Source organism: Haematobia irritans, chromosome 1 (genome assembly GCF_050003625.1).
Source record: "Haematobia irritans isolate KBUSLIRL chromosome 1, ASM5000362v1, whole genome shotgun sequence".
NCBI classification, from domain to species: domain Eukaryota; kingdom Metazoa; phylum Arthropoda; class Insecta; order Diptera; family Muscidae; genus Haematobia; species Haematobia irritans.
The window spans coordinates 65,209,002-65,236,360 of record NC_134397.1 but is presented as its reverse complement, the minus strand read 5'-3'; the positions used below and the strand labels follow the sequence as shown (position 1 = coordinate 65,236,360).

General features: G+C 38.3%; 3 protein-coding genes across 4 annotated transcripts in view; 2 read left to right on the top strand and 1 right to left on the bottom strand.

The window, feature by feature from the left end:
* The window catches only part of Tk (Tachykinin), a 152,094-nt gene that overhangs the window by 32,609 nt on the left and 92,126 nt on the right, over window positions 1-27,359 (bottom strand). The gene's annotated exons all lie outside the window — the stretch shown is intronic.
* Window positions 6,660-15,660, top strand: LOC142221084 (uncharacterized). The gene is made up of 2 exons (XM_075290613.1): window positions 6,660-7,180; window positions 13,961-15,660. Exon 2 carries the CDS (start codon window positions 13,965-13,967, stop codon window positions 15,093-15,095), a length of 1,131 nt encoding a protein of 376 aa, XP_075146728.1. The 5' UTR covers window positions 6,660-7,180; window positions 13,961-13,964; the 3' UTR covers window positions 15,096-15,660.
* LOC142225543 (uncharacterized) lies at window positions 8,575-13,917 on the top strand. The gene is made up of 2 exons (XM_075295333.1): window positions 8,575-11,076; window positions 11,137-13,917. Exons 1-2 carry the CDS (start codon window positions 8,575-8,577, stop codon window positions 13,915-13,917), a joined length of 5,283 nt encoding a protein of 1,760 aa, XP_075151448.1.

Genomic DNA, 27,359 nt, shown 5'->3' with positions numbered 1-27,359 from the left:
CCGATCTCCCGATTTTATTTCTTGGATTTCTAGAAACTGTATTTACTATCCGATTTGCCTGAAATTGAAAATCTAGAGGTATTTTAGAACCACAAAGAGGTACATATGTCGAAAATGGTGTGTATCGGTCTATGTTTTGGTATAGCCCCCATAGGTTAGGTTAGGTTAGGTGGCAGCCCGATGTATCAGGCTCACTTAGACTATTCAGTCCATTGTGATACCACAGTGGTGAACTTCTCTCTTATCACTGAGTGCTGCCCGATTCCATGTTAAGCTCAATGACAAGGGACCTCCTTTTTATATCCGAGTCCGAACGGCTTTCCACATTGCAGTGAAACCACTTGGAGAGGGCATGCTAACCATTGCACCACGGTGGCTCCCCCATATAGACCGATCTCTCGATGATACTTCTTGCGCTTGTAGAAACAGTAGTTTTTATCCGATTTTTCTGAAATTGGAAATTTATCCGATTTTTCTGAAATTGGAAATTTAGAGGTAATTTAAGACCATAAATAGGTGCACCGGTCCATGTTTGGCTATAGCCCCCACATAGATTGATCTCCCCACTATATTTCTTGAGCTTAAAGAATTCGTAGTTTTTACCCAATTTGTCTGAAATTGGAATTCTAGAGGTATTTGAGGACCATTAAGAGGTTTGACGAAAATGGTGAATATTGGTCCATGTTTTGGTATATCCCCCATATAGACCTACCCGAATTTATTTCTAGGATTTCTAGAATCCGGCTGACCACAAAAAGGTCAGCTGAATATGGTGTGTGTCGACCCATGTTTTGGTATAGCCCCCACATAGACCGATCTCCCGATTTAACTCCTTGGGCTTCCAGAAACCGTAGTTTTTATTCGATTTGCTCGAAAATGTAAATATACTGGTATTATAGACCCTCAAAAATGTGTATCGCATTTATTTTTACCGGTTCATTTGGCAAGGCGTCGATATAGACCGATTCTCTTCTTGAGGTACACCCAAAGAAAAAATATTTTCCTCCGGAATGAAATTTTAGACAAACGAAATTCCCCTTTCGTATAAAGTATTTTCGTTTAGAGCAAATTAATCCAAATTTTTTCAACGATTGTCTCTAAAATTTGTGTCAAAAGGAAACTTTGCTTGTCTAAAATTTCGTTCCTCAGAAAAGAAAACTCTTCTTTCAGAGTATAGCAGGCGCACTGCTAATGAAAATTGCTTGAAACTGAAAGTACAATTTCCAGATTTTACTCCTCGGAATCATTTAAATAATGGCGGTAAAAATCTACAGAATTAAGATTCCAAGTCAAGGCGTTATTTCATCATTTGCACGATATGTTTATGATTTCTCTAAAACTCAAACAAAATTGTTTCTTATAAATACAGAATCTGATATAGTATTCATAGGTAGAATCTTTAAATTTATCTTCGGGAAGCGTGCTGAATGCGCTGATTTGCTTGGGAGAATATTTGTCACAAACCCCCTGAAATTCTATATATTATGAACTAAACTATTTTATTAATTCATGGTGGTGGGTATTTAAGATTCGGCCCGACCGAATCTTGTATGTTAGAAGTGGTATGTTAGAAGTTATAATATATTTGTGGTGCTTTTTGCCCTTCGGGAGTTGGCATCACTGGTAAAAACTCTCATTGTCAAGGAAGCTGTCTCTAACTTATTTGAATAATTAATAAATCCTTACTCAAGGTTAAATTACACACCATGCGTTAGATTAGGTTAGGTATAGTGACAGCCCGATATTTCAGGCTCACTTAGACTATTCAGTCTATTGTTATACCACAGTGGTGAACTTCTCTCTTATCACTGAGTGCTGCCCGATTCTATGTTAAGATCAATGACAAGGGACCTCCTTTTTATAGCCGAGTCCGAAGGGCGTTCCACATTTCAGTGAAAACACTTAGAAAAGCTTTGAAACACTCAGAAATGTCACCAGCATTACTGAGGTGAAATAATCCACCGCTGAAAACCTTATTGGTGTTTGGTCGAAACTGAGTTTGAACCCATGACCCTGTGTGTACAAGGCGGGCATACTAACCATTGCACCACGGTGGTTCCCTAACCATGCGTTAATCCGTGCGTTGATGGAAAGGTTGATTTTTTTCTGTTTGAAGCAAAGAAACAAATCAACTCTTCAATGAGAACATAGTTCACTCCGATTTACTTCAAATTTTACACAGGTAGTAAAATAAACATCCTCGCATACACAGAAAAAAATGTTGTTAGCGACCATATACTAACAAAATGTAGTAAATTTAACCCTAATCGGATGAAGTTTGTGCCCCAGAAATTTGTTCTTCCAAGAGTCTCCCGAGGTTAAATCTGGGGATCAGTTTATAAGGGGGCTATACGAGGGCAGTTCGGAAACTTCTTAGCCTAGCACAAAAAGCGCGGTATAAACAAAAAACGTTAAGTGTTTTGGAAACTTCCATCTCTGTTATGAACACATGTTAAATTTTGTTTTAATCTGGAAACTCCTTCATATAGAATCAGGTGTTCAAAAAAGACGCATCCGCAATTTTTTTACAATGGAAAAATTAGAAATGCGTGCTGTCATTAAATATTTACATAAAAAAGGTTTATCGGGACAAGAAATTCATAATGATATGGTGAATGTGTTAGGTGAAAGTGCTCCTTCATATGCAACAGTAAAAAATTGGGTTGCTGAATTTGGTCGTACAAGCATTGAAGATGAACCACGTATTGGACGTCCAAAAACAGCAACAACCTCAGAAATTGTAGCCAAAGTGGATGATATGGTATTAAATGATCGACGAATAAAAGTGCGTGAAATTGTGAATATCATGGGCATCTCAAATGATCGAGTCCATTTAATTTTGCATGAAGAACTACAGACGAAAAACCTTTCTGCAAGATGGGTGCCGCATTTGTTAACAGCCGATCAAAAACGAATAAGAATGAACATTTCTCAAGCTTGTTTGGATCGTTTTAAGCGAAATAAAATGGATTTCGCTTAGAGAGGTCATATACTAACACAACGTACCAAATTTCAACAAGATCTGATGAAATTTGCTCCTCCTAGAGTATCCGCAAACCAAATCTAGAGGTCGGTTTATATGGGGGTCTATACGTAAACGTGGTCCGATATGGCCTATTTGCAATACTATCAGACCTACGTCAATAGCAACTACTTGGGCCAAGTTTCAAGTCGATAGCTTGTCTCGTTCGGAAGTTAGCGTGATTTCCACAGACGGACGGACGGACACAGCTAGATCGACTCAGAATATCACCACGACCCAGAATATATACATATACTTTGTGGGGTCTTAGACCAATATTTCGATGTGTTACAAACGGAATGACAATGTTTTTATGGATGGTATAAAAATTGGTTTGTCGAATATGATGTGTATCGGTTCATGTTTTAGATATCCCCAATACAGACCGATTTGACTCCCGATCTCCCGATTTGACTTCTTGTTTGCATTTGGACGTTAATTGCCTGCTTCAGTATCAGGCTAACACGAAAAATAATGAAACCGTAATGTTTGTCCAATTTGGCTGAAATTTTAAATCTAAAAGGATGTTATAACCATAAAGAGATATGTTAAAGTTGGTTTACACCGAAAAAGGTTTGATATAATCGTCATATACACCGGTCTGCAGATTGCACGAAACTAAAAAGTAAAATTTCCCGATTATACTTCTCGTGCTCGTAAAAATTTTAGAATTTTAGATTTCAAATTAGTTCAATATTCGCAAGAAAATCCAATTAACGCCTTTCATACTGTATTGGATTTTTTTGCGAATATAATGCCCTTGTGTACTTTTTACTGCTCTTCACAAAATTACACCCTGTAATAAGGTTGGCTGATAAGTCCCCGGTCTAATAAAGAAAAACACATTTTTTTGTCAAAATTCGTTTTTATTATTCAACATATGGTAGGTCCCCTCAAGAGCGATACAACATTTATAATGACCTTTCAATTTTTTGATACCATTATGGTAGTACTCCTTCGGCTTTGCCTCAAAATAGGCCTCAGTTTCGCCGATCATCTCTTCATTGCAGCCAAATTTTTTCCCTGCGAGCATCCTTTTGAGGTCTGAAAACAAGAAAAAGTCGCTGGGGGCCAGATCTGGAGAATACGGTGGCTGGGGAAGCAATTCGAAGCCCAATTCATGATTTTTTCCCATCGTTCTCAATGACTTGTGGCACGGTGCGTTGTCTTGGTGGAACAACACTTTCTTCTTCTTTATATGTGGCCGTTTTGCCGCGATTTCGACCTTCAAATGCTCCAATAACGCCATATAATAGTCACTGTTGGTGGTTTTTCCCTTCTCAAGATAATCGATAAAAATTATTCCATGCGCATCCCAAAAAACAGAGGCCATTACTTTGCCAGCGGACTTTTGAGTCTTTCCACGCTTCGGAGACGGTTCACCGGTCGCTGTCCACTCAGCCGACTATCGATTGGACTCAGGAGTGTAGTGATGGAGCCATGTTTCATCCATTGTCACATATCGACGGAAAAACTCGGGTGTACTACGAGTTAACAGCTGCAAACACCGCTCAGAATCATCAACACGTTGTTGTTTTTGGTCAAATGTGAGCTCGCGCGGCACCCATTTTGCACAGAGCTTCCGCATATCCAAATATTAATAAATGATGTGACCAACACGTTCCTTTGATATCTTTAAGGCCTCTGCTATCTCGATCAACTTCATTTTACGGTCATTCAAAATCATTTTGTGGATTTTTTTGATGTTTTCGTCGGTAACCACCTCTTTCGGGCGTCCACTGCGTTCACCGTCCTCCGTGCTCATTTCACCACACTTGAATTTTGCATACCAATCAATTATTGTTGATTTCCCTGGGGCAGAGTCCGGAAACTCATTATCAAGCCAAGTTTTTGCTTTCACCGTATTTTTTCCCTTCAGAAAACAATATTTTATCAAAACACGAAATTCCTTTTTTTCCATTTTTTTCACAATAACAAAAGTTGTTTCACAAAAGACGCTCTATCTCACAAACTAATTGACTTACAGACGTCAAATTTTGACACGAATCATTTGAAGATTGGTACTATATAAAAATAATATGCATTTAATACTAGCGACGCCATCTATGTGTCAGACCGGGGACTTATAAGCCAACCTGTTAAAAGTCAAGAAAAATTCACTTGCACCAAATCATTACCACCCAGCAAAAAAAATTGGAAGTTCTTCCAAAGGCACAACTTTAAAAGCACTTCCAGAAGATGCACTCCCAATGATGTTCTTTATTTTAACTAACCAGGAAGTTCTTTTAATTCAATTTTTTATAACTTGGTTTTTTCATACTTTTAATGAGTAATTTGAACTTTTTTGTTTCAAATAGGTTAAAAACAGAGTAAGAATTCATAAAATGGTACAAATCACTTAAATTTTGTCGGAAAAAATGCAAAATCCAATCTGAAAAAATTGTGAATTTTTGAAAATATTTGAGGTCAAACGTTTCCGACAAGTGTTAGAATCCATTAAAAATTATAAAAAATATTTATTTGACAAAATATTACAGAATTTTCTACACTCAAAAAAAAGTGAACTCTCTATTTCACTAAAGCCATATTAACTTTATATTAGTTCATAGAATCATTATGTTTGGAAAAAGTTTATTTTAGTCAAATAATTTTTTGCGTATGTTAGTTAAATGAACTAAAAACGGGAAAAAGTTATACACAAATAAAGCATAAAGATTTCCTAATTTCGTATTTCTTACAAAATAGTTCATTATTTCTTTAAATTTGTAAATTTTACCAAAAATGTGTCCATCATGAACTTCGTATGTCACTAAAGACATTCTTGCAATTTTGAACTCCAAGATTTCTCTTAAAACCACAAAATTTTCTTTAACTACTGAAAAAATTTAGTTATGTCTAATAAATTTTCTTGAATTTGTCGAAAAATATTTACTTATTTTTGCCATATCGGAGTGACGCCAGCGCTTGTAATACCGTTTAGATAAAATTTTCTAAAAAAGTTCCAAATTTTCTAAAATTAATCGAAAGTTATCTTTCCTGGTGGGTTCACTGTTTTTTCAGTGTAATTTGCATCCAAAACATTGAATTCGGATCACACCTAAAGAAGTGATGCAAATTCAGTGCAACGGCTGTTGAAATGGAGAACTTCCGTCCTATGACAAGCCCATGTTAAATTCATCGCTTCTGCGTCAATTTTGCACCACTTCCGGATCAAAAAAGAACATTTTCATTACTTTTTTGGCGACGCTTTGTTTGCTGGTCATTTTAACCATACAGTAGTTCATTCTTACTTTATTTGAGAATCGTAAGAATATTTTCTTCTGCTTTAGGTCATATTATGAACTTATGTGTACGGTCAATGAACTTTATACCTACGTTTAGTTCAAAATATTTAAAAAGGGAAAATTTCATTGGGCTGTGGAAAATTTCGAAAAAAAAAATAATACAATTTAAGAAGAACATTTTGATGGAAGTAAAAAAAATTTTAGAAGCTGGAAATAATTATTTGGGGCTTTAAAAATACATATACTTAGTGTGAAACATAACAAGTAATATTTTGTTTGAATAAATTCAAAAAATATTTAAAGTATTTGGGATATATAGACAGATTTTCAGGAGAGCAACCAACCTTATATCATTTTAGGAATTCGACCAGACAAGAATATATACTGTTTAAGTTCAAATTCGTAAGGTCAAAATTTATTCGTTAGATGGGGACTTAAAATCTTGTAAAATGACAATTTCCCCCTCGCTAGAAAATGTACCCTAAGCTCTGGATGCAGCTCTGTGCTTTCAGCACAATTCGTTACATTTTTCTAACGAGTCGCGCCATTACCGTCTTGCGGCGTCTAACTTTTGTTATTATTCGTTACTGGATTACGTCCGTCCAACGATTGTTTTGTAAAAGGTAAATTAATCTCCCAAAAAATTCAATAAAATTACGTTTTATTGAAACATTATTGAAAAGAAAAACTAAATCCTTGTGTTTTTATTTATTTTATTTCTCGGTGCTACGCATTCATTGGTCCAATCGAGCCGGATACTTGCTTACAGCAATTAATAAAGGGTTTTCTTTTTCTTTTCCAAAGGAAAGTGATCATCATTGTGAAGCAACAACAAAAAGCAGACACTTTGCAGCCATATTTGTGAAGGATTTATATTGAAAATTTATTTAAATAATTATTTATCAACACACAGGTGCGTATGTCAGTGTTTTATTAAAATAATTGAGCAAATCGCGAGTGTTTTAAATTTAAACCGCGGTCGTTTTACAACATTGATTCAATTATTTCGTTTTGCCGACGGCAAATTGCATTTCAAAAAACACACATTCGTTGCTACATACATACGTACGTTTCTTTTGTTTGTTTAATTTCGTTTTGTTAAATGATATTCAAGTGAAAGAATAATCAAAATAAAAAGTGAAAAATCTATTGTATATATTGGTGTTGTGTGGTGAATTTAAACGTTGACAGTGCTTATTTACTTCAAAACATTATTTGCAATTACGTTGCCTTTAACTTGAAGTAAATAAAACAATAACAAAATACACGCAGACTCTAAAGGCTCTGTTGGTCGTATTACCATTGTAAACAAAGATCAATCGTCACTGCAGTCAACGTTTGAATTACATACCTACGTATGATCAGTGATACACACACGTATATACATACATATTTTTTTTGAGCTGTGTTTCTTTGGTTTATTTGTTAACCCTCACGGGGCCGCGAGTTGTAAATATTTTGAAGAAAATTATAAAAATTTTTGAAATTGAGTTTTTTGGGTTATCGTGTTGTATGACCCATTAGCGTTACGCGCATTAGTAAAAATTATCGTTTTGGTCACTGTGCACCCTACAGGCGGTCCGGTACGATCGTATAATTTTTATTTTATCATATATATTACGTATATATTTTTATTTCTATATCTTTTATTATTTGCGATATTTGATTTTTTTTTTTTTGGGGAGATTATTTGGCGTGGAAGTGTAGAGGTGTATTTTACAGTCCGTGCACCCTACATTTGGTCTTACAGACATTTTTTTATAATTTCTTATAATTTGTTGAATTTTTTGATCATCTGGTTTTCGTGTGTGAAGTTTTGATACAGCGGCAGTATTCTTCGATACACTGAGCGTAATTTTCGTAAATTCATTCATACACTGAGAGAAATAGTTCGAAGATTTTAGTAGAATTTTGAGATTTTTAGAATTTGACTTGAATAATTTGCCCATTTTTTTGTACACGGGGAAAAATATTTTGTGATTCGGTACTCTGAACGAAAATTAATTGTCTCTACACTGAGAGAAAAATAGTCCAATAGTTTACAAATTGTTTGAAATTTTTGATTTTAAGTTTTGAAGTGGTTGTTTTACGAACAATTGTTTACACTTCAAGAAATTTTGTGGTAATTTCGGTGCAGTGTGAGAATTTGATACACTGAAAGAAAAATTTTGTAAATTTTTGTTTTTGCATTTTTGGGCATTTTGTGCAAATTTATTGATTTTTCGGCCAGTTTTCGCTGTCGATAAGTGCGTGTTCACATACTTTACGAGTTTTTGTGAATTTTTGTGACGCTAAATTATTTTCAATATGCCAGTTAATACATTCGCGCGATTCATTAGAGCCGCTGATGCGGTTGGGAAGTTTGGGACACGGGTTAGCTCTTTGAAGGAGGAGAATTTAGATGTTTATTCTCTAAGGCCTCAGGTCGAAGAGGCGAAATCACTCTGGGAGAAAGTGAAAGAGAGGTATGAGGAGTGTTTAGACGATCTTCAGGAGGATTCAGATAAGGGAAAGGTAGAATCTGCTGACGGCAAGTATGAGGCAACTTATGATGCCTATATTCGTATTGTTTCCTCTATCGAAAGGAAAATAGACGGTCTAAAAGCCGTTCCTAGGGCGTCAACTCCTATACAGCAGGCCGATGTGGCGGATATTTCTGCTCGTTCTGGTAATGTGGATGTATCGGGAAATTCTCTTTTGTTAGGTGTTGACCATGGTGCGGTCCATAGTTTGGCTTTACCACCATGCGATATTGAGGTTTTCGATGGTGACTTTCAGTCTTGGCCAACATTTAGGGATTTGTTTACTGCTGTTTATGTAAAAAATTCCCGTCTGAGTGATATTGAGCGCTTGTGTCATTTGCTCAAAAAGACTAGTGGCGACGCCCGTGAAGTTGTAAGAAGATTTCCTCTCACTGATAGGAGTTTCGAGTTAGCTTGGAGGACGTTAAAGGAAACTTATGACAACTTGAGAATTTTAGTCAGCAATCAGTTGAAACTACTTTTTGACCTTCCGGTCTTAGACACTGAGACAAGTTCTGGGTTGAAGAACTTGCAGCGTGGTATAAATGCATGTATTTCGGCGATGGCTGTGAATAACGTTCCTACGAACGATTGGGATCCGATTTTGATATATTTGTGTGTGCAACGTCTACCGAAGATTAGTGTTACTTTGTGGGAACAGGGTATAAGTGATAAGTCTGCGTTGTCGTCTTGGGTGGACATGGATCGTTTTCTTACGGAAAGGATTCAGACACTCACGTGTCTCCGCGATTTGAAGGGTATCGATGCTTCGAAGAAAACTGATGGCAGGAAACTGCGAACGCATTTTACGAATGCAGCTCCGAAATCTTCGCCATCTAGGTCGCGTAATTCGCAATACACTTCTCATTCTTCTAGAGATTCCGTCGATAAGATGTGTGTTCTTTGTCCACGACAAAGCCATCATCTTCGTGTTTGTCCGAGATTTAGGAATCTTTCTGTGAATGATCGGTTGACTGCAGTGAAACGGTACCGCTGTTGTTTCAATTGTCTATCTCGTAGACATGACGTTAACAACTGTGCTACATCTCGCAGTTGTGAGAAGTGTCAAGGAAGGCATCATACTTTGCTTCATCGAGATTCTTACCATTCTACGAATGTGGCGACTACGTCCTCGACAGTTTCGGCCGCTCGTCCTACGGATTCTAGCGGTTTGATTGATCCGCAGCCTTCCACTTCGTCTGGAATTGTGTCTGGCACTTCGGCCAGGCAAGTATTTCATGTTTCCCAGAACAGGTCGGTACTATTAGGGACGGCTATGGTGAACATCGTTCATCAGGGTATGACGTACCCAGCTCGGGCTCTTATTGACCCAGCATCGGAAGCCTCCTTTATTACCGAAAAAATGCAAAAGTTGCTTAGGATTTCGATAACGAGTGCGACGTCTTCGATATCGGGCGTGAATCAATCGGTTTCGATAACTTCTCGCGGTATTTGCCCTCTGAGTATAGGGTCACCCATAGATGGATCGGTCTTGGTAGAGGCGACTGCGTTGGTCCTGCCTAAGATTTCTGGGAATTTACCGTCTTTCCAAGTGAGTCGGAATTATATGTCACGTTTGCCTAATTTACGTTTAGCTGATCCTAATCTGTTCGATAGTCGTCCGGTTGATCTATTGTTGGGGGCAGACGTGTATCCCAGAATTATATTACAGGGGGTTCGGTCTGGTATTTTAGGATCGTTGATTGCTCAACAGACAGTCTTCGGTTGGCTCATTACTGGTTCAATTCCCACTTCTAATGTGACGGTTTTTTCAACGACTGTTGAATTTATGGAAGAAGATGGTCTTGACAAGACTCTTCTTCGGTTTTGGGAATTAGAGGACTTACCAAGACGGGCAATTTGTTCTCCCGCAGATAAATTTTGTGAAGAAAATTTTAAGAATACCACATATAGGGATTCCGATGGAAGATACGTAGTGACTCTTCCGATAAAACCCGAATTAAAGGGACAAGTTTTGCTTGGACATTCGCGGACAAGTTGTTTGAAGCAGTTTATTCGTGGTGAGGCTTCGCTTTTACGAAAGCCTGAAACAAAATTAATGTATGACGGGGTGATTAAAGAATATTTGGACTTGCAACATATGAGACCAGTGTCGTCGACTTCTCCTGCAGATCAAACTGTGTGTTATTTGCCACACCACCCGGTAATCAATCCGGACAAATTGACGTCCAAACTTCGAGTTGTCTTTAATGCTTCGCATAAGACCTCAAATGGTAAAAGTCTGAACGACATTCTTTATGTGGGACCCACATTACAATTGGAATTGGTTCATTTGATTTTGAGGTGGAGATTTTTCAAATATGTTTTTAATTGCGACATCACACAGATGTACCGCCAAATTAGGGTAAAGTCGGCCCATACTTCTCTGCAGCGAATCGTCTTTAGGGACTCCCCACAAAAAGATGCACAAGACTATGAGCTGCAGACCGTGACATTTGGAGTGAATTGTGCTCCCTATTTAGCCATACGGACGTTATTGCAATTGGCCGATGACTCCGAAGATGACTATCCCCACGCGGCACATATTCTACGAAGGTGCATGTACGTGGATGATGTTTTGACAGGATACCATGACGTGGATACTGCTGTTGAATCTAGGGACCAATTGATTAGAGTACTATCATCGGCAAAGTTCGAACTGAGGAAGTGGACTTCTAATGAGCTAGCCATTTTAGAATCGCTTCCGGCTGACCATTTGGTTGACGCCAAATTACTGGAGTTTGTTGAGGCCAGTAGTTCGAAACCGTTGGGCATTAGGTGGAATGCGCAGTTAGACTTGTTTTATTTTGAGATGAAACCGATTGAGCGAAAATCTCGGTTTACGAAGAGAGAGGTTTTATCGGCTATAGCTAGGCTATTTGACCCTGTTGGCTGGCTGGGGCCAGTTATTATAGTGGCGAAGATAATTATGCAACAGGTTTGGTTGGATAAGATAGGATGGGACGAGTCTCTTCCGTTACAAACTGAGCGACAATGGCGAAAGTTTGTCGAGACCTATCAGGATGTGAATCACGTTCTTATTCCTCGATGGGTCAATTACTCCACAGACTGTGAGGTAGAATTACATGTTTTTTCCGACGCCTCGGAAAAAGCATACGCGGGGGTAGTATATGTTCGTGTGGTTACGCCGCAGGGACATATCTTCACCCATTTGCTATCTTGTAAGACTAAGGTAGCCCCCATCAAATCTATATCTTTGCCACGTTTGGAGCTTTGTGGGGCAGTTTTGGCCTCAGAACTTTACAAGTCTATAGCCAGGGAGTTAGATATTGAATTTCGACGTGTTTATTGTTGGACGGATTCTACGATCGTCCGCTCTTGGCTTCGAAAGACGCCATCTACGTGGTCTACTTTCGTTGCGAATCGCGTATGTAGGATTCAGGAGAATACTGGGGGACAGAATTGGTACCATGTTCGCTCTGAGGACAATCCGGCCGACTTGGGAAGTCGCGGAGTGTCGCCTGCAGAGTTGGCGGTTTCGTCGCTTTGGTGGCATGGACCAGAGTGGCTCTGCTCAGATAGTTCTCAGTGGGATATAAATGATTTCACCCCTCTTGAGACTGACGTTGAGGTACGGGCGGTCAGGACTCACGCATCATTTTTTACGAACTACGAGGACATTTTAGAGAGGTTTTCTTCGTTAGATAGGGCTCTACGAGTCATCGCATATATATTTAGGTTTTATCACAGGACCCATTATTCACATGCTAGTCGAAATGTGTATCACGGCACGACGTTGACGGCAACCGAATTAAAGGCAGTGAGATTACGTCTAGCTGTTCTTTCTCAAAGGGCTCATTATCCAGATGAGTACTATTGTTTGAGGGAAAAGAAACCGTTAGGTTCCAGGAGCTCGTTGTTGTCATTGAATCCATTCCTGGATGAGGAGGGGGTTATGAGGTTGAATGGTCGTTTGAGTAGGTGTCCTACCCTGTCGTATAGTGAGCGACATCCAATTATAGTGCCGTATAATAGTAGATTCGCTAGGTTACTAGTGAAATATGTTCACGACATATCTATTCACGGAGGGAACCAGTTGGTTCTACGTCTTATTCGGATTGAGTATTGGATTCCTCGTTTAACATCTTTGATTAGATCGACTATTAACCGGTGTAAACGGTGTCTGTTGGATAGGAAGAAGTCTTGTACGCAAATCATGGCGGCTCTCCCACCGGAGAGAACTGTACTTACCAGACCGTTTACTACGACTGGCGTTGATTTTGCGGGGCCTTTCGAAATTAAGTCATTTATAGGGCGCGCATGTAAGATAACAAAGGGTTATGTTTGCGTTTTTGTATGCTTTTCGACGAAGGCCATACACTTGGAAGCCACATCAGACTTGTCTACGACAACGTTTCTGGCCGCTTTTCACAGATTTATATCTCGACGCGGTTGTCCCAAGACCATTTTTTCGGATAATGGTACAAATTTTGTAGGCGCTTCACGCGAAATGGAAAAGGATTTGAGATGTGTTTTTAAAGAAGGACGTGATAAGGTGTGTTCCGCATACCAGTTTCAGCAGCTTTCCTGGCAGTTTATCCCTGCCGGGGCGCCACATATGGGTGGTCTCTGGGAAGCTGCTGTCAAAAGCTTCAAGACGCATTTTAGGAAGCATGCATCAGGATTCAAATTTACATTTGAAGAGTTTTCGACTGTTCTTTCGAGAATTGAGGCTTGTTTAAATTCTAGGCCGTTGTGCCCAATGAGTGAAAGTTCTCAAGAATTGGTAGCACTTACGCCTGGCCATTTTTTGGTAGGATCTCCGATCCTGGCGCCTCCTGAACAGTTAGAGGAGGAATCCCCACTTCATTTGGTACATCGATTTAGGAAAATGAAGGCGCTGTCGCAACAGTTCTGCTTACGGTGGAAAGAGGAATATTTGAAAAGCTTACAGAAAAGATATAAATGGAAATTTCCGCAGCGTGATATCGAAGTAGGGGACTTGGTAGTAATTCGTGATGAGCAATTGCCTCCTACATCGTGGAAGTTAGGTCGTGTGGATGACGTCCACCCGGGATCTGACGGTCGCGTTAGAGTTGCAGACGTGAGAACGGCAAACGGTGTTGTAAGACGACCGGTGGTAAAATTGGTCATACTGACCGAATAGTTTTCGATCGTTCATATAGTAAGCGTCATCTTTCTTTTCGCAGTACAATGGAAGATATGAGGGAAATTATTAAGACTCTCCCTGATTTCGAAGATGACGTCCCGATGTCCGATGAGGAAAGAGAGATTTTAGAAAATAATGTTGCACCGGTTCTTCGCGAGCCGTTACCAGCCATCGAGCAGGTCCCTGACGTCGGGATGACCCCAGTCGTCGCCTCTTCACAAGAGGTAGTACCGACACAAAAAGTTGTCCCTCCGTCGGGGGCTGATACGGCTCCAGCTGAAGTATCTGCAACTAAGGCAGCAGAATCTTCGTCTTCCCCTACGGGGACTGCCCAAAGAAATTCGGACTCGAGCCCAAAGCTTCATTTAAACAATTGTGTGTTATGCAGGCGGAAGCATAATCTACGGTCGTGCCGCAGGTTCTTGAAAATGCGGTTGGAGCAAAGGCTGCGCACCGTAGTTCTTCATCGGGTGTGCTCCAACTGTCTGGGCAGGTCACACATGCGGTCGACCTGCAATAGTCGCGAAAGGTGTCGCGAATGCGGAGAGAGCCACCATACGCTTCTGCACTCCTTCGACCAGCAACAACGTCCTTCCGCTCCATCGTCCGATTTGTCTAAGAGAAAGTCAAATTCAAGTCCGTCCGTTAATTCGTCCGCGTACTGCATTACAAGTGCTACCCCCATATTTAGTCCGTTGTTAGTTTTGCAACCAACTGTTACGCTTGGTCCTACTATTGTGTTGATACTCGTCTTGTCCGGTCGTCGAATTCCCGTCCGAGCTGTCCTCGACCCATGTGCGGGGTACAGTATGATATGCAGTAGTCTTGCCCAAAGCTTACGGCTTACTTCGGCAATGACAGCGCAGAACGCCTTTTGTCCGCTGATCGTCGTATCCCGGCACAACGCGGAAAATAAATTGATTTTTTCCGCCCGGGTGACAGATTTATCCCGTGTGGTCACCCCATCGGCGTCGGCTCCAGACTCCATACGAGAGCAGTTTGAATGTCTCCAGCTGGCCGATCCAGTGTTTTATCGCCCTTCCGGGGTGGGGTTGGTCCTGGGGCCCGACGTATACGCAAGGGTTATTAAGCCTCAAATGTTTTCGAGTCCGGGATTCCCCTTGGCGCAGCTGACGATATTCGGCTGGGTGATTTCAGGGCAGTGTCAACCATGAATATGTGTCGTAGGTCATCCTGGCCAATAACCCAGACACTGCAGACCCTCCGGGTCAACGGCTCTACGAGCATTTAGTTAAGAAAGAATGAAGTTGGAAAAGATGAATACATGAACTAATAAAAAAAAATTGCTCAATTTGAAAATGAAACTGACATCGCATTTTATATTTATTTTGATATTAAAATATTGTATGTAATGTCTATGTATTAATGAATTTCAATTACAACATAGCTGGATGTTGCAAGGCGGGCGGAATGTTTAAGTTCAAATTCGTAAGGTCAAAATTTATTCGTTAGATGGGGACTTAAAATCTTGTAAAATGACAATTTCCCCCTCGCTAGAAAATGTACCCTAAGCTCTGGATGCAGCTCTGTGCTTTCAGCACAATTCGTTACATTTTTCTAACGAGTCGCGCCATTACCGTCTTGCGGCGTCTAACTTTTGTTATTATTCGTTACTGGATTACGTCCGTCCAACGATTGTTTTGTAAAAGGTAAATTAATCTCCCAAAAAATTCAATAAAATTACGTTTTATTGAAACATTATTGAAAAGAAAAACTAAATCCTTGTGTTTTTATTTATTTTATTTCTCGGTGCTACGCATTCATATACTTTAGACCGTCCATTCTATTGTGAAGGTTCTATAGAAACCATATCGCACCAAATTATAATTTCTCCAACACCTTATGACTATTTGTTGATTAAGGACAAAAGTCCAAGTATATGTATGTACGAACATTCCTCAGAAGATGACACAAACAAAAATGAATGGAAGACAAAATGTTTTGTAAAATTCTTATCACACACAAAATGTACAAATATTCAACAAATCTCTGTAAAAAAAATAAAGAAATTGTGCCATATTTATGAATCTATTATGAGATTCACGCACCATGGGCATACATAATATGGGTATGGGTGAAAACCCTACCCGTATTTATTTGTGGACATTTAAGTTTGCATATGTGATGTTTATACAACAATCCCATATATTCAGTCCTTATGGGACCTTATGAATAATGTTGGTTTATGAAGTTGAAAATATGTCATCATTTGAGTTTGAATTGATATGACCCTCTCTGAATTTGTTTTCAAATGGGTAAACCAAAACAATGTTATAGAAGAAGACAACATGTAGTAAAGTCCAAATGGGAGACATCATTAGCATCATAATCATTTCTTTATGCCTTTAGGTATTTAGACATTTTGTGGTCTAAATTAGAATAAATATGGTTTATTTTTCAATAAAGTTTTGTGAACGAGAGTTCAGCCTCAAATTAATGCGAAATTACTGAAAATCATACCATTGATGTTGGTTTTGGATGAAATCTATGCAATGATCTATGAATGATTACTTGAAGTTTTCAAATAATGTTGAAAAATAACCCAAAAGAGAGAAACGTAAATGGATGGGATGACCAAGTTTATATACTCTTCACAGGGAATTGTAAGGCTATATTGTAAACGAAATACATATATTATGTAGCAGATTGAAACTAGGGTGTTCAAAACCGACACCGTTTAATCGGCTTCAATTACACAAACCGAAACCAGACAGTGAAAAAAATTGGAATTTTCAGTAATCGCGAAAACACTGTTTGGGAGAAATTTTTACCAAACAAAAAATATTTTTTATTTCCATACACTCAAAAAAAGTGAACTCACTATTTCACTAAAGCCAATTTAACTATATTTTAGTTCATGAAATTATTATATTTGGAGAAAGTTCAATTTACTCGAATAATTTTTTGCGTACGTTAGTTAAATGAACTAAAAGACGGTAAAAAAAATTATACACAAATAAAGCATAGAGATTTACTAAATTCGTATTTCTCATAAAATAGCTCATTATTTCTTCAAATTTGTAAATTTTACTACAAAAGCGCCATCATGAACTTCATATGTCACTAAAGACATTCTTGAATTGAGAAAATTAAACCGCCGACAGCTATAAACATTTCGTATTAGCCGCCGTTCATAAAAAGAGGCAAGCTTCATTCTCCGTTCACACAAAAAATATTTTTATACCCTCCACCATAGGATGGGGGTATATTAACTTTGTCATTCCGTTTGTAACACATCGAAATATTGCTCTAAGACCCCTTAAGTATATATGTATATTCTGGGTCGTGGTGAAATTCTGAGTCCATCTGAGCATGTCCGTCCGTCCTTCTGTTGAAATCACGCTAACTTTCGAACGAAACAAGGTATCGACTTGAAACTTGGCACAAGTAGTTGTTATTGATGTAGGTCGGATGGTATTGCAAATGGGCCATATCGGTCCACTTTTACGTATAGCCCCCATATAAGAAAAAGCGAACTTCATCCGATACGGCTGAAATTTGGTACATGGTGTTAGTATATGGTCTCTAACAACCATGCAAAAATTGGTCCACTTTGGTCCATAATTATATATAGCCCCCATATAAACCGATCACCCGTTTTGGCTTTCGGAGCCTCTAAGAGAAACATATTTCATCCGATCCGCCTGAAAGTTGGTACATGGTGTTAGTATATGGTCTTTAACAACCGTGCAAAAATTGGTGTACATCGGTCCATAATTATATATAGCCCCCATATAAACCGATCCCCCGATTTGGCTTTCGGAGCCTCTAAGAGAAACAAATTTCATCCGATCCGGCTGAAAGTTGGTACATGGTGTTAGTATATGGTCTTTAACAACCATGCAAAAATTGGTTTATATCGGTTCATAATTATATATAGCCCCCATATAAACCGATCCCCAGATTTGGCTTGCGGAGCCTCTAAGAGAAGCAAATTTCATCTGATCCGGTTGAAATTTGGTACATGGTGTTAGTATATGGTATCTAACAACCATGCAAAAATGGTCCACATCGGTTCATAATTATATATAGCCCCCATATAAACCGATCCCCCGATTTGGCTTTCGGAGCCTCTAAGAGAAACAAATTTCTACCGATCCGATTGAAATTTAGAACATGGTGTTAGTATATGGTCTCTAACAACCGTGCCAGAATTGGTCCATATCGGTCCATAATTATATATAGCCCCCATATAAATCGATCTCCAGATTTAACCTCCGGAGCCCCTTGGAAGAGCAAAATTCATCCGATTCGGTTGAAATTTGGTACGTGATGTTAGTATATGGTATCCAACAACCATGCAGGAATTGGTTCATATCAGTCCAGAATTATATATAGCCCCCATATAAACCGATCCACAGATTTGACCTCCGGTGCCTTTTGGAGATGCAATATTCATCCGATCTGGTTGAAATTTGGTACGTGGTGTTAGTATATGATATTAACCAACCATGCCAGAAGTGGTCCATATCAGTCCATAATCATATATAGCCCCCATATAAACTGTTCCCGAGATTTGGTTTTGGAGCCTCTTGGAGGGGCAAATTTTATCCGAGTCAGTTGAAATTTGGTACATTGTGCTAGTATATGGCCGTTAACAACCATTCATAATTGTATATAGCCCCTATATAAGCGACCCCCATATTTCAATTCTGGCTCTACGTACCGTGCAAAAGTCCATATCGATTCGTTTTTGTCTAGTAATTCGATTGTTGATGACAGTCTTTCGTAGAAGTTTCTACGCAATCCATGGTGGAGGGTACATAAGATTCGACCTGGCCGAACTTACGGCCATATATACTTGTTTGTCTTCAATTACGAAATTAAGTTAATTAGTTTTTAATTGAAATGTCTTCAATCACAGAAATGATAGTATCAATTAAAAAATTAATTGTTGAATCAATCAAATTTTTAATTTAATATTTTTTTTTTTAACTCAGTAAAGACTTTAATTGGGAAAATTTTCGTGAAATTTTTTTTTCTGTATTAGAGACCTACTATTGGGCAAAATAGTGGTCTATATAACAATAGATGGTCAACCAGTGATGCCAATTCGGTGCTTTTAGCACTAAATTTAGTGCTTTTTGATTTCCAAAAGGCACCAAATTGCCTTTTTAGAGCCTTTTCAAAAAAAAAGCACCAACTTGGTGCTTTCTGGTATTTTCATTTAGTGCTTTTGAACAGTTTTGAGTTTAATTGACGATATCTTTTCATACAAAAATTCGGATTAGACTTTCAAAAGCTTAAGAAACTCAACTATATTGCAAAATATACAATTTGATTGTTATGAAGGAGGTATTGATTCTTTTGTTTTAATCAATATTGGTATTTAGGGTATTCTTTACAAATGCCTGGCGACGAGTGATGAATTTCTGAACTTGATAAATATGTCATTAAAAACGTTTGTATTAAATTCATAACTGACGTTAAAAATATACTCCCTCCAAATATTAATATTTCCAAATTTAATGTCGATAAAATGTTTTTCTCCTCTGAAAAAAAAAATTGTGTGCAATTTGAAAGACATTTCTGATCAAAATGAATGGGATGAAAGTATTCAAACGGGTCAAGGTGTGGTTCATAATTTCATAAAATTAAAAATGCATCAAATCATAAACAAAAATTCTATAGTACATCTTTGGAAGTTTTTTTTTTTAGTAGAGCATTGAATTTTAGCTGGCTTTAGTAGTTTTTGTAGTGGGGTGGTATGTTAGAAGTTATAATATATTTCTGGTGCTTTTTGCCCTTCGAGAGTTGGCATCACTGTAGTCAACATATTCTGCTCATAGTACCTATATTTCATATTTATTGCGAAGTTAAGCAACTACGATAAATCATCTATTTTGTATGACTCATAATGCTAAATAGCTCCATAGATGTAAGGTAACATAAGAAAAGGTAAACTTTCTTTAAGATTTGTAACCATATATCAACTCTTTAAATTTATTAATGCCAATTGCCATTCACGAGAAAACGGGCGCCGGTGTTACCACTATGTCTGAAGCATTACGAGGTGTTATACGTATTATTAGAATGAGAAAAGTCATCATGTCATTACATTAATGCAAGACCACAATATGTCAACAAAGCACCAGCATTGGCACGTTTACAAGAATCAAACAAGCTATAGAAAAAGAGAAATGATAAGGAATGCGAATTGTAGGATGAATCGTGTCCTCGTATCTATGACAAGTAAGTAGATAGTTGAGGGAAACCACTTGTGGTTGGATGGTTGTTATTTTAGATATAGCTTAAGTGGTATTGGAAACACCTCACGCATATCTTTCAAATAAATTGAAAGTTTGGTTAAAATATCTGCCTTAAATCTAGAGAATCGTGGATTCTTATGAATTGAATGTTAGGATTAGTAAAATGAATTCCATTATTTTTTCAATAGATGGAGTTTTTGATGTGAAACAAAACTAATAGACCGATATAGTATCGGACCTAAACAAAAGATTTTCGATTTCAAGAAAATCGGATAAAAATTGGAGTGTCTGGACGATTAAAAAGTCAAATCGGGAGATCTGTCTGTATGGGGGCTATACCAAAACATGCAGCAACACACTCCACCTTCGGCATAATTGTTTATGGACCTAAAATACCAATCAATTTGAAATTTAAAGCAAATTGGATAAACATTGCCTTTGTTCACAGAAAAAAATTCTGATTCAATCACGAAATTAATTGATCCAATTATTTTTTTAATTGGAATGTCTTAAATCACGGAAATGATAATATCAATCACAGTTTTAATTGAGTATAAAAACATAATTGATTAAAAAAATTATTGATTTCATTAGAAAATTTCAATTAATTTTTGAATTGATTCAATTAAAAATATAAATGATGTTGATTGCAAAACTCAACAAATTATCTATTTTAAAACTCTTTCTTAGTTGACTTTTCCCCATTTTCATGAAGCTGCCATAGGGCAACGTTGGTCAGCGAACTATTAAACTGCACTATGCACATATCTGTCATTTTACCTACATATTCCATATACCAGTTAGGAACTTAACTGCTGACATTTTTCAGTTAAAGACAAAAGGAGAGAAGATAGTTGTAAATTACTTTCTGTTAACTGGCAGTTAAAGACTAACGGAGCTACATGAAAATGGCCGTTATTGTTTTTTTATTAAAAAATTGATCGTTTCAATTAAGTTTTTATTAATTGGCTAAGTCGTTCAAGTTTGATTAAAAAATTAATTGTATCAACTATTTTTATACCCTCCACCATAGGATGGGGGTATATTAACTTTGTCATTCCGTTTGTAACACATCGAAATATTGCTCTAAGACCCCATAAAGTATATATGTATTCTGGGGCATAGTGAAATTCTGGGCAATCTACGAGTAAACATGTCCGTCCGTCCGTCTGTTGAAATCACGGTAGGTTAGGTTAGGTTAGGTGGCAGCCCGATATATCAGGCTCACTTAGACTATTCAGTCCATTGTGATACCACATTGGTGAACTTCTCTCTTATCACTGAGTGCTGCCCGATTCAATGTTAAGCTCAATGACAAGGGACCTCCTTTTTATAGCCGAGTCCGAACGGCGTTCCACAGTGAAATCACTTGGAGAAGCTTTGAAACCTTCAGAAATGTCACCAGCATTACTGAGGTGGGATAATCCACCGCTGAAAAACCTTTTTTTTGGTGTTCGGTCGAAGCAGGAATTGAACCCACGACCTTGTGTATGCAAGGCGGGCATGCTAACCATTGCACCAGGGTGGCTCTAACTTCCAAAGGAAATAAGCTATCGACTTGAAACTTGGCACAAGTAGTTGTTATTGATGTAGTTATTGATGGTATTACTTGCGGATCCTCTAAGAGAATCTCTAACAACCATGCAAAAATTGGTCTATAGCGGCCCATAATTATATATATATATATATATATATATATATATATATATATATATATATATATATATATATATATATATATATATATATATATATATATATATATATATATATATATATATATATATATATATATATATATATATATATATATATATATATATATATATATATATATATATATATATATATATATATATATATATATATATATATATATATATATATATATATATATATATATATATATATATATATATATATATATATATATATATAAATCGATCCCCAGATTTGTACTTGCGGAGTCTCTAAAAGAAGCAAATTCATCCGATCCGGTTCAAATTTGATACTTGGTGTTAGTATATGATCTCTAACAACCACGCATGAATTGGTCCATATCAGTCCATAATTATATATAGCCCCCATATAAACAGATCCCCAGATTTGACCTCCGGATCCTCTTCGAGGAGCAAAATTCATCCGATCCGGTTGAAATTTGGTACGTGGTGTTAGTATAAGGTCTCTAACATCTAAGCAAAAATTGATCCACATCGGTCTATAATTATATAGGAGGGGCAAAGTTCATCCGTTCCGTTGAAATTTGGTACGTGGTGCTAGTATATGGTCTTTAACAACCATGTCAAAATTGGTACATATCGGTCCATAATCATATATAGTATTATTACAACCCAAGTAATTCGATTGTGGATGACCGTTTTTAGTAGAAGTTTCTACGCAATCCATGGTGGAGGGTACATAAGATTCGGCCTGGCCGAACTTACGGCCGTATATACTTGTTTTAATTGAAAAATTCTCAGCTTTAATCAAAATTTTTTTTTACATTAACACCTATTGTGGTGTTAATTTTTTTAATAAATAATTGCGATGTTATATGGGCGCTATACTAAAACATGGACTGACAAATAACATATCCGGCACACTTATATGTTGACATAAAATACTGCTAGATTTTGAATTTCAGACAAATCTGATTTATATAGGGATATTCCAAAACATGGATCGATTCACACCATGTTCCGTACACATATTTAAGGACCCAAAATACGTCTATATTTTGAGTTTCAGGCGAATCGGCGCCATGGACTCCAGATTTCTAATTTCAGGTAAATCGAATAAAAAATGCTTTTGTAAGTTTGTAAGCAATAAAATGAACTGTCACTGGAATAAATATGTCGGCTGCCAGACGAGGTTAAATAGGTAAATATTTGTGCGACAAATTCAAAAACATTTATTAGACGTAATTAATTTTTTGATGTGCTAAATAAAATTTCGTAGTTTGAAGGCAAAAATTGGAGTTCAAAATTGCAAATATGCCTTTAGCGCCATACGATGTTCAAGATGGGCGTATTTGCGGTAAAATTCACAAGTTTTAAGAAACTCTGAATTATTTGGTGTGAAATACGAATTTAGGAAATCGATGTCTGATTGGCGAGTTTGCAAAAACTATTTGCGGGAAATGTAATGACTACAGCATTAGCTGCCATGCTGCGAAGGAAAAGGCATAAATAACAAGTATAAACGGCCGTAAGTTCGGCCAGGCCGAATCTTATGTACCCTCCACCATGGATTGCGTAGAAACTTCTACGAAAGACTGTCATCCACAATCGAATTACTTGGGTTGTGGTATTTTAAATCGTTTTCTAAATTGTGAGTTAGTCCATACGTGGTATACATTAGACAAAAAAAAAGTATGTGTAGGTAAGTCTACAAATAATTACGAATCGATATGGACTTTTGCACGGTACGTAGGGAGCCAGAATTGAAATATTGGGCTATATAAAATTATTGATATGGACCGATTTTTGTGTGATTGGGGATCGATTTATCTGAGGGCTATATATAACTATAGACCGATATGGACCTATTTAGGCATGGTTGTTAACGGCCATATACTAGCACAATGTACCAAATTTCAACTGACTCGGATGAAATTTGCTCCTCCAAGAGGCTCCAAAACCAAATCTCGGGATCGGTTTATATGGGGGCTATATATGATTATGGACTGATATGGACCACTTTTGGCATGGTTGTTAAATATCATATACTACCACCACGTACAAAATTTCAATCAGATCGGATGAAATTTGCTTCTCCAAAAGGCACCGGAGGTCAAATCTGGGGATCGGTTTATATGGGTTCTACATATATTTATGGACTGATATGAACCAATTCCTGCATGGTTGTTGGATACCATATACTAACATCACCTACCAAATTTCAACCGAATCGGATGAATTTTGCTCTTCCAAGGGGCTCCGGAGGTCAAATCTGGGGATCGGTTTATATGGAGGCTATATATAATTATGGACCGATTTCGACCAATTTTTGCATTGGAGTTTGAGGCCATATATTAACACCACGTACCAAATTTCAACTGAATCAGATGAATTTTGGTCTTCCAAGAGGCTCCGGAGGTCAAATCTGGTGATCGGTTTATATGGGAGCTATATATAATTATGGACCGATGTGGACCAATTTTTGCATGGTTGTTAGATACCATATACTAACACCATGTACCAAATTTCAACCGGATCGGATGAAATTTGCTTCTCTTAGAGGCCTCGCAAGCCAAATCGGGGGATCCGTTTATATGGGGGCTATATGTAATTATGGACCGATGTGGACCAATTTTTGCACGGTTGTTAGGGACCATATACTAACACCATGTACCCAATTTCAGCCGGATCGGATGAAATTTGCTTCTCTTAGAGGCTCCGCAAGCCAAATCGGGGGATCGGTTTATATGGGGGCTATATATAATTATGGACCGATGTCACCCAATTTTTGCATGGTTGTTAGGGACCATATACTAACACCATGTACCAAATTTCAGCCGCATCGGATGAAATTTGCTTCTCTTAGAGGCTCCACAAGCCAAATCGGGGGATCGGTTTATATGGGGGCTATATATAATTATGGACCGATGTCACCCAAATTTTGCATGGTTGTTAGGGACCATATACTAACACCATGTACCAAATTTCAGCCGGATCGGATGAAATTTGCTTCTCTTAGAGGCCTCGCAAGCCAAATTTGGGGGTCCGTTTATATGGGGGCTATACGTAAAGGTGGACCGATATGGCCCATTTGCAATACCATCCTACCTACATCAATAACAACTACTTGTGCCAAGTTTCAAGTCGATAGCTTGTTTCGTTCGGAAGTTAGCGTGATTTCAACAGACGGACGGACGGGCATGCTCAGATCGACTCAGAATTTCACCACGACCCAGAATATATATACTTTGTGGGGTCTTAGAGCAATATTTCGATGTGTTACAAACGGAATGACAAAGTTAATATACCCCCCCTCCTATGGTGGAGGGTATAAAAACCTAATGTGTGAATGTCCTGCATTTTGTATAAGGCGTACGCGAATTTTAGGGGCATATAGCTTTAGACCTGGAAAAATTTAACTTAAGCAGTCTGCTAATGTTTTTGGAACAATCAGGTGGGTTCAACAGAAGAAAATAAGTGGTGGTCGGAATCCGAGAACAGGATTAACCTCGTAGCTTCTCACCGCTTCAGCTACACTATCCTCATGAATCCTGTTCAAACCTGCCAGGTTCGCTGCTTGATCTAGAGGCACTCTTTTGTAGGGCTGGATTTCGCGCTCTAGATGATGTATATGAACTCTTACGTTCCTGGGTGGTGGTTGTGTATCCATGAGATGGTGGCTGGGATGATTACTGCGATAACAACCCAGGAGGTACTGCTTTGACAACATGTAGTTGTGTCTACGCACAGGTATGATCTTTGTCTCCACATAAAGGTGATCCAGGCGTGTGCTACGGAGACACCCAGTCGCAGTTCGAAGGGTAGCGTTCTGGCAGGTCTGTATGTTATTCCACTGCGTTTCACTAGTCTACGGTATCCACACTGGAGCTGCATAGTTTATCACTGACAGGCCAATTGTCTTATAGGTAGTTAACAAGGTGTCTTTGTCCGCACCCCAAGTACTGCCGGCAAGTGACGTGAAGACCTTGTTTCTACCACGGAGCTTATTACAAATTGCAGTGGCATGGGCAGAGGATCCGAAAAGGCTGTGACCCCGAGAATCTTGGGGTAATTTGTGGTCGGAATCGTTTCGCCATCGACCTAATATTCAACTGCCTGCGTACTTCTGCCGTCCATGTAGTGAATAGTGTGGCTGATGATTTGGTTGGGGATATCCTAAAATTTCTCGCAGTGAAATAACTGGTAAGATTAGCGAGGTAGACGTTTAATCGATCGCAGATGTCATCAAAATTGGGCTCAGATGCCATGATTGCACAGTCGTCTGCGTATGATACAATCTCCGTGCCGTCAGGAGGGGGTGGAATAGAAGATAGGTAGAGGTTAAACAGTGCCGCAGATATCATCCCACCCTAGGGAAATGCCTGTTTCACTCTACGGGGTCTTGATTTCCTATCCCTAAATTCCACGTACGACTGGCACCCGCACAAATAATTAGTAACCCAACGCTTGGTTCATGCCGTGTTCTCGATGTCCTCGAAAAGTCTGGCATGGTTGACCGTATTGAATGCCTTCGATAGGTCAAGTGCCAAGAGGACCGTCCTGTGGTTTGGGCTGATTGAGTCCCCTATTTATATATGCTGAAATGGCATGCAAAGCCGTTGTCGTACTGTGTACTTTGCGGAATCCATGTTGATGATTAACAGCTGGAAAATTCTTTACAAGGTTGGGAAGGAGTAGTGCCTCATTGTCTTGGCTACTGGCGAGAGATGGGAAATCGGTCTGTACGATTCACCAAGGTTGACCGCATCGAATGCCTTCGATAGGTCAAGTGCCACGAGGACCGTCCTGTGGCTTGGGAAGGAGTAGTACCTCAATTGTCTTGGCTACTGTCGAGAGAAGGGAAATCGGTCTGTACGACTCACCCTTGATCGAGTCTTTACCTGGTTTCAGTAGTGGAATCACCCTACCCATTTTCCAGACATCGGGTATAATGAGCGATTCCAAGGACAAATTGAGGAGTTTGGTGAAGAACTCATGTTAAAGTCATACCTATGTTAAAGTCATTGTTTCTGATACGATTTTTCACGACTTCCAGATCCGAAAAGGAGCATCCTAGCAAAAAATCCTTCAGCAGAAAGAGTTTAGTTGCGCTTTTTGGTATACAATAAAGTAGGCAGTGCATTCACACTGCATGTATCGGTGGCAATAACATAAACGAGTAATCAAACTAGTTTATGATCATTCGTTTACATTATTGCAACCAATTCATGCAGTATAGATGCATTAAAGGTAGTGCTGTTTTCCTTCGCACCAACAATGCTATAAAATAGGAAACTCAAGATTATATATCACTTCTGAGCAATATTGCTATTGAAATGAAAAATTATATCATCGCTATGTAGAAGCTGCTCTAAATCGGGACATCGCTCATGAAAATCAACGCTGATTCGGTTGTTTTGTATGGGATATTTTTTGCTGGGATTACTGGATATAGTAATACATGTTATTTAAATTAAATACAAACATACTTAATTTTAAACCCCTCAAATTCCTCATTATCTTCAACATC

Excerpts from the sequence above, each read along its gene's own strand:
- LOC142225543 (XM_075295333.1), top strand. The coding sequence starts at position 8,575 with ATGCCAGTTAATACATTCGCGCGATTCATTAGAGCCGCTGATGCGGTT. Across the intron at positions 11,077-11,136 it reads CCACATTACAATTGGAATTG|ATGTACCGCCAAATTAGGGT; the intron begins GTTCATTTGATT and ends GACATCACACAG.
- LOC142221084 (XM_075290613.1), top strand. The coding sequence starts at position 13,965 with ATGGAAGATATGAGGGAAATTATTAAGACTCTCCCTGATTTCGAAGAT.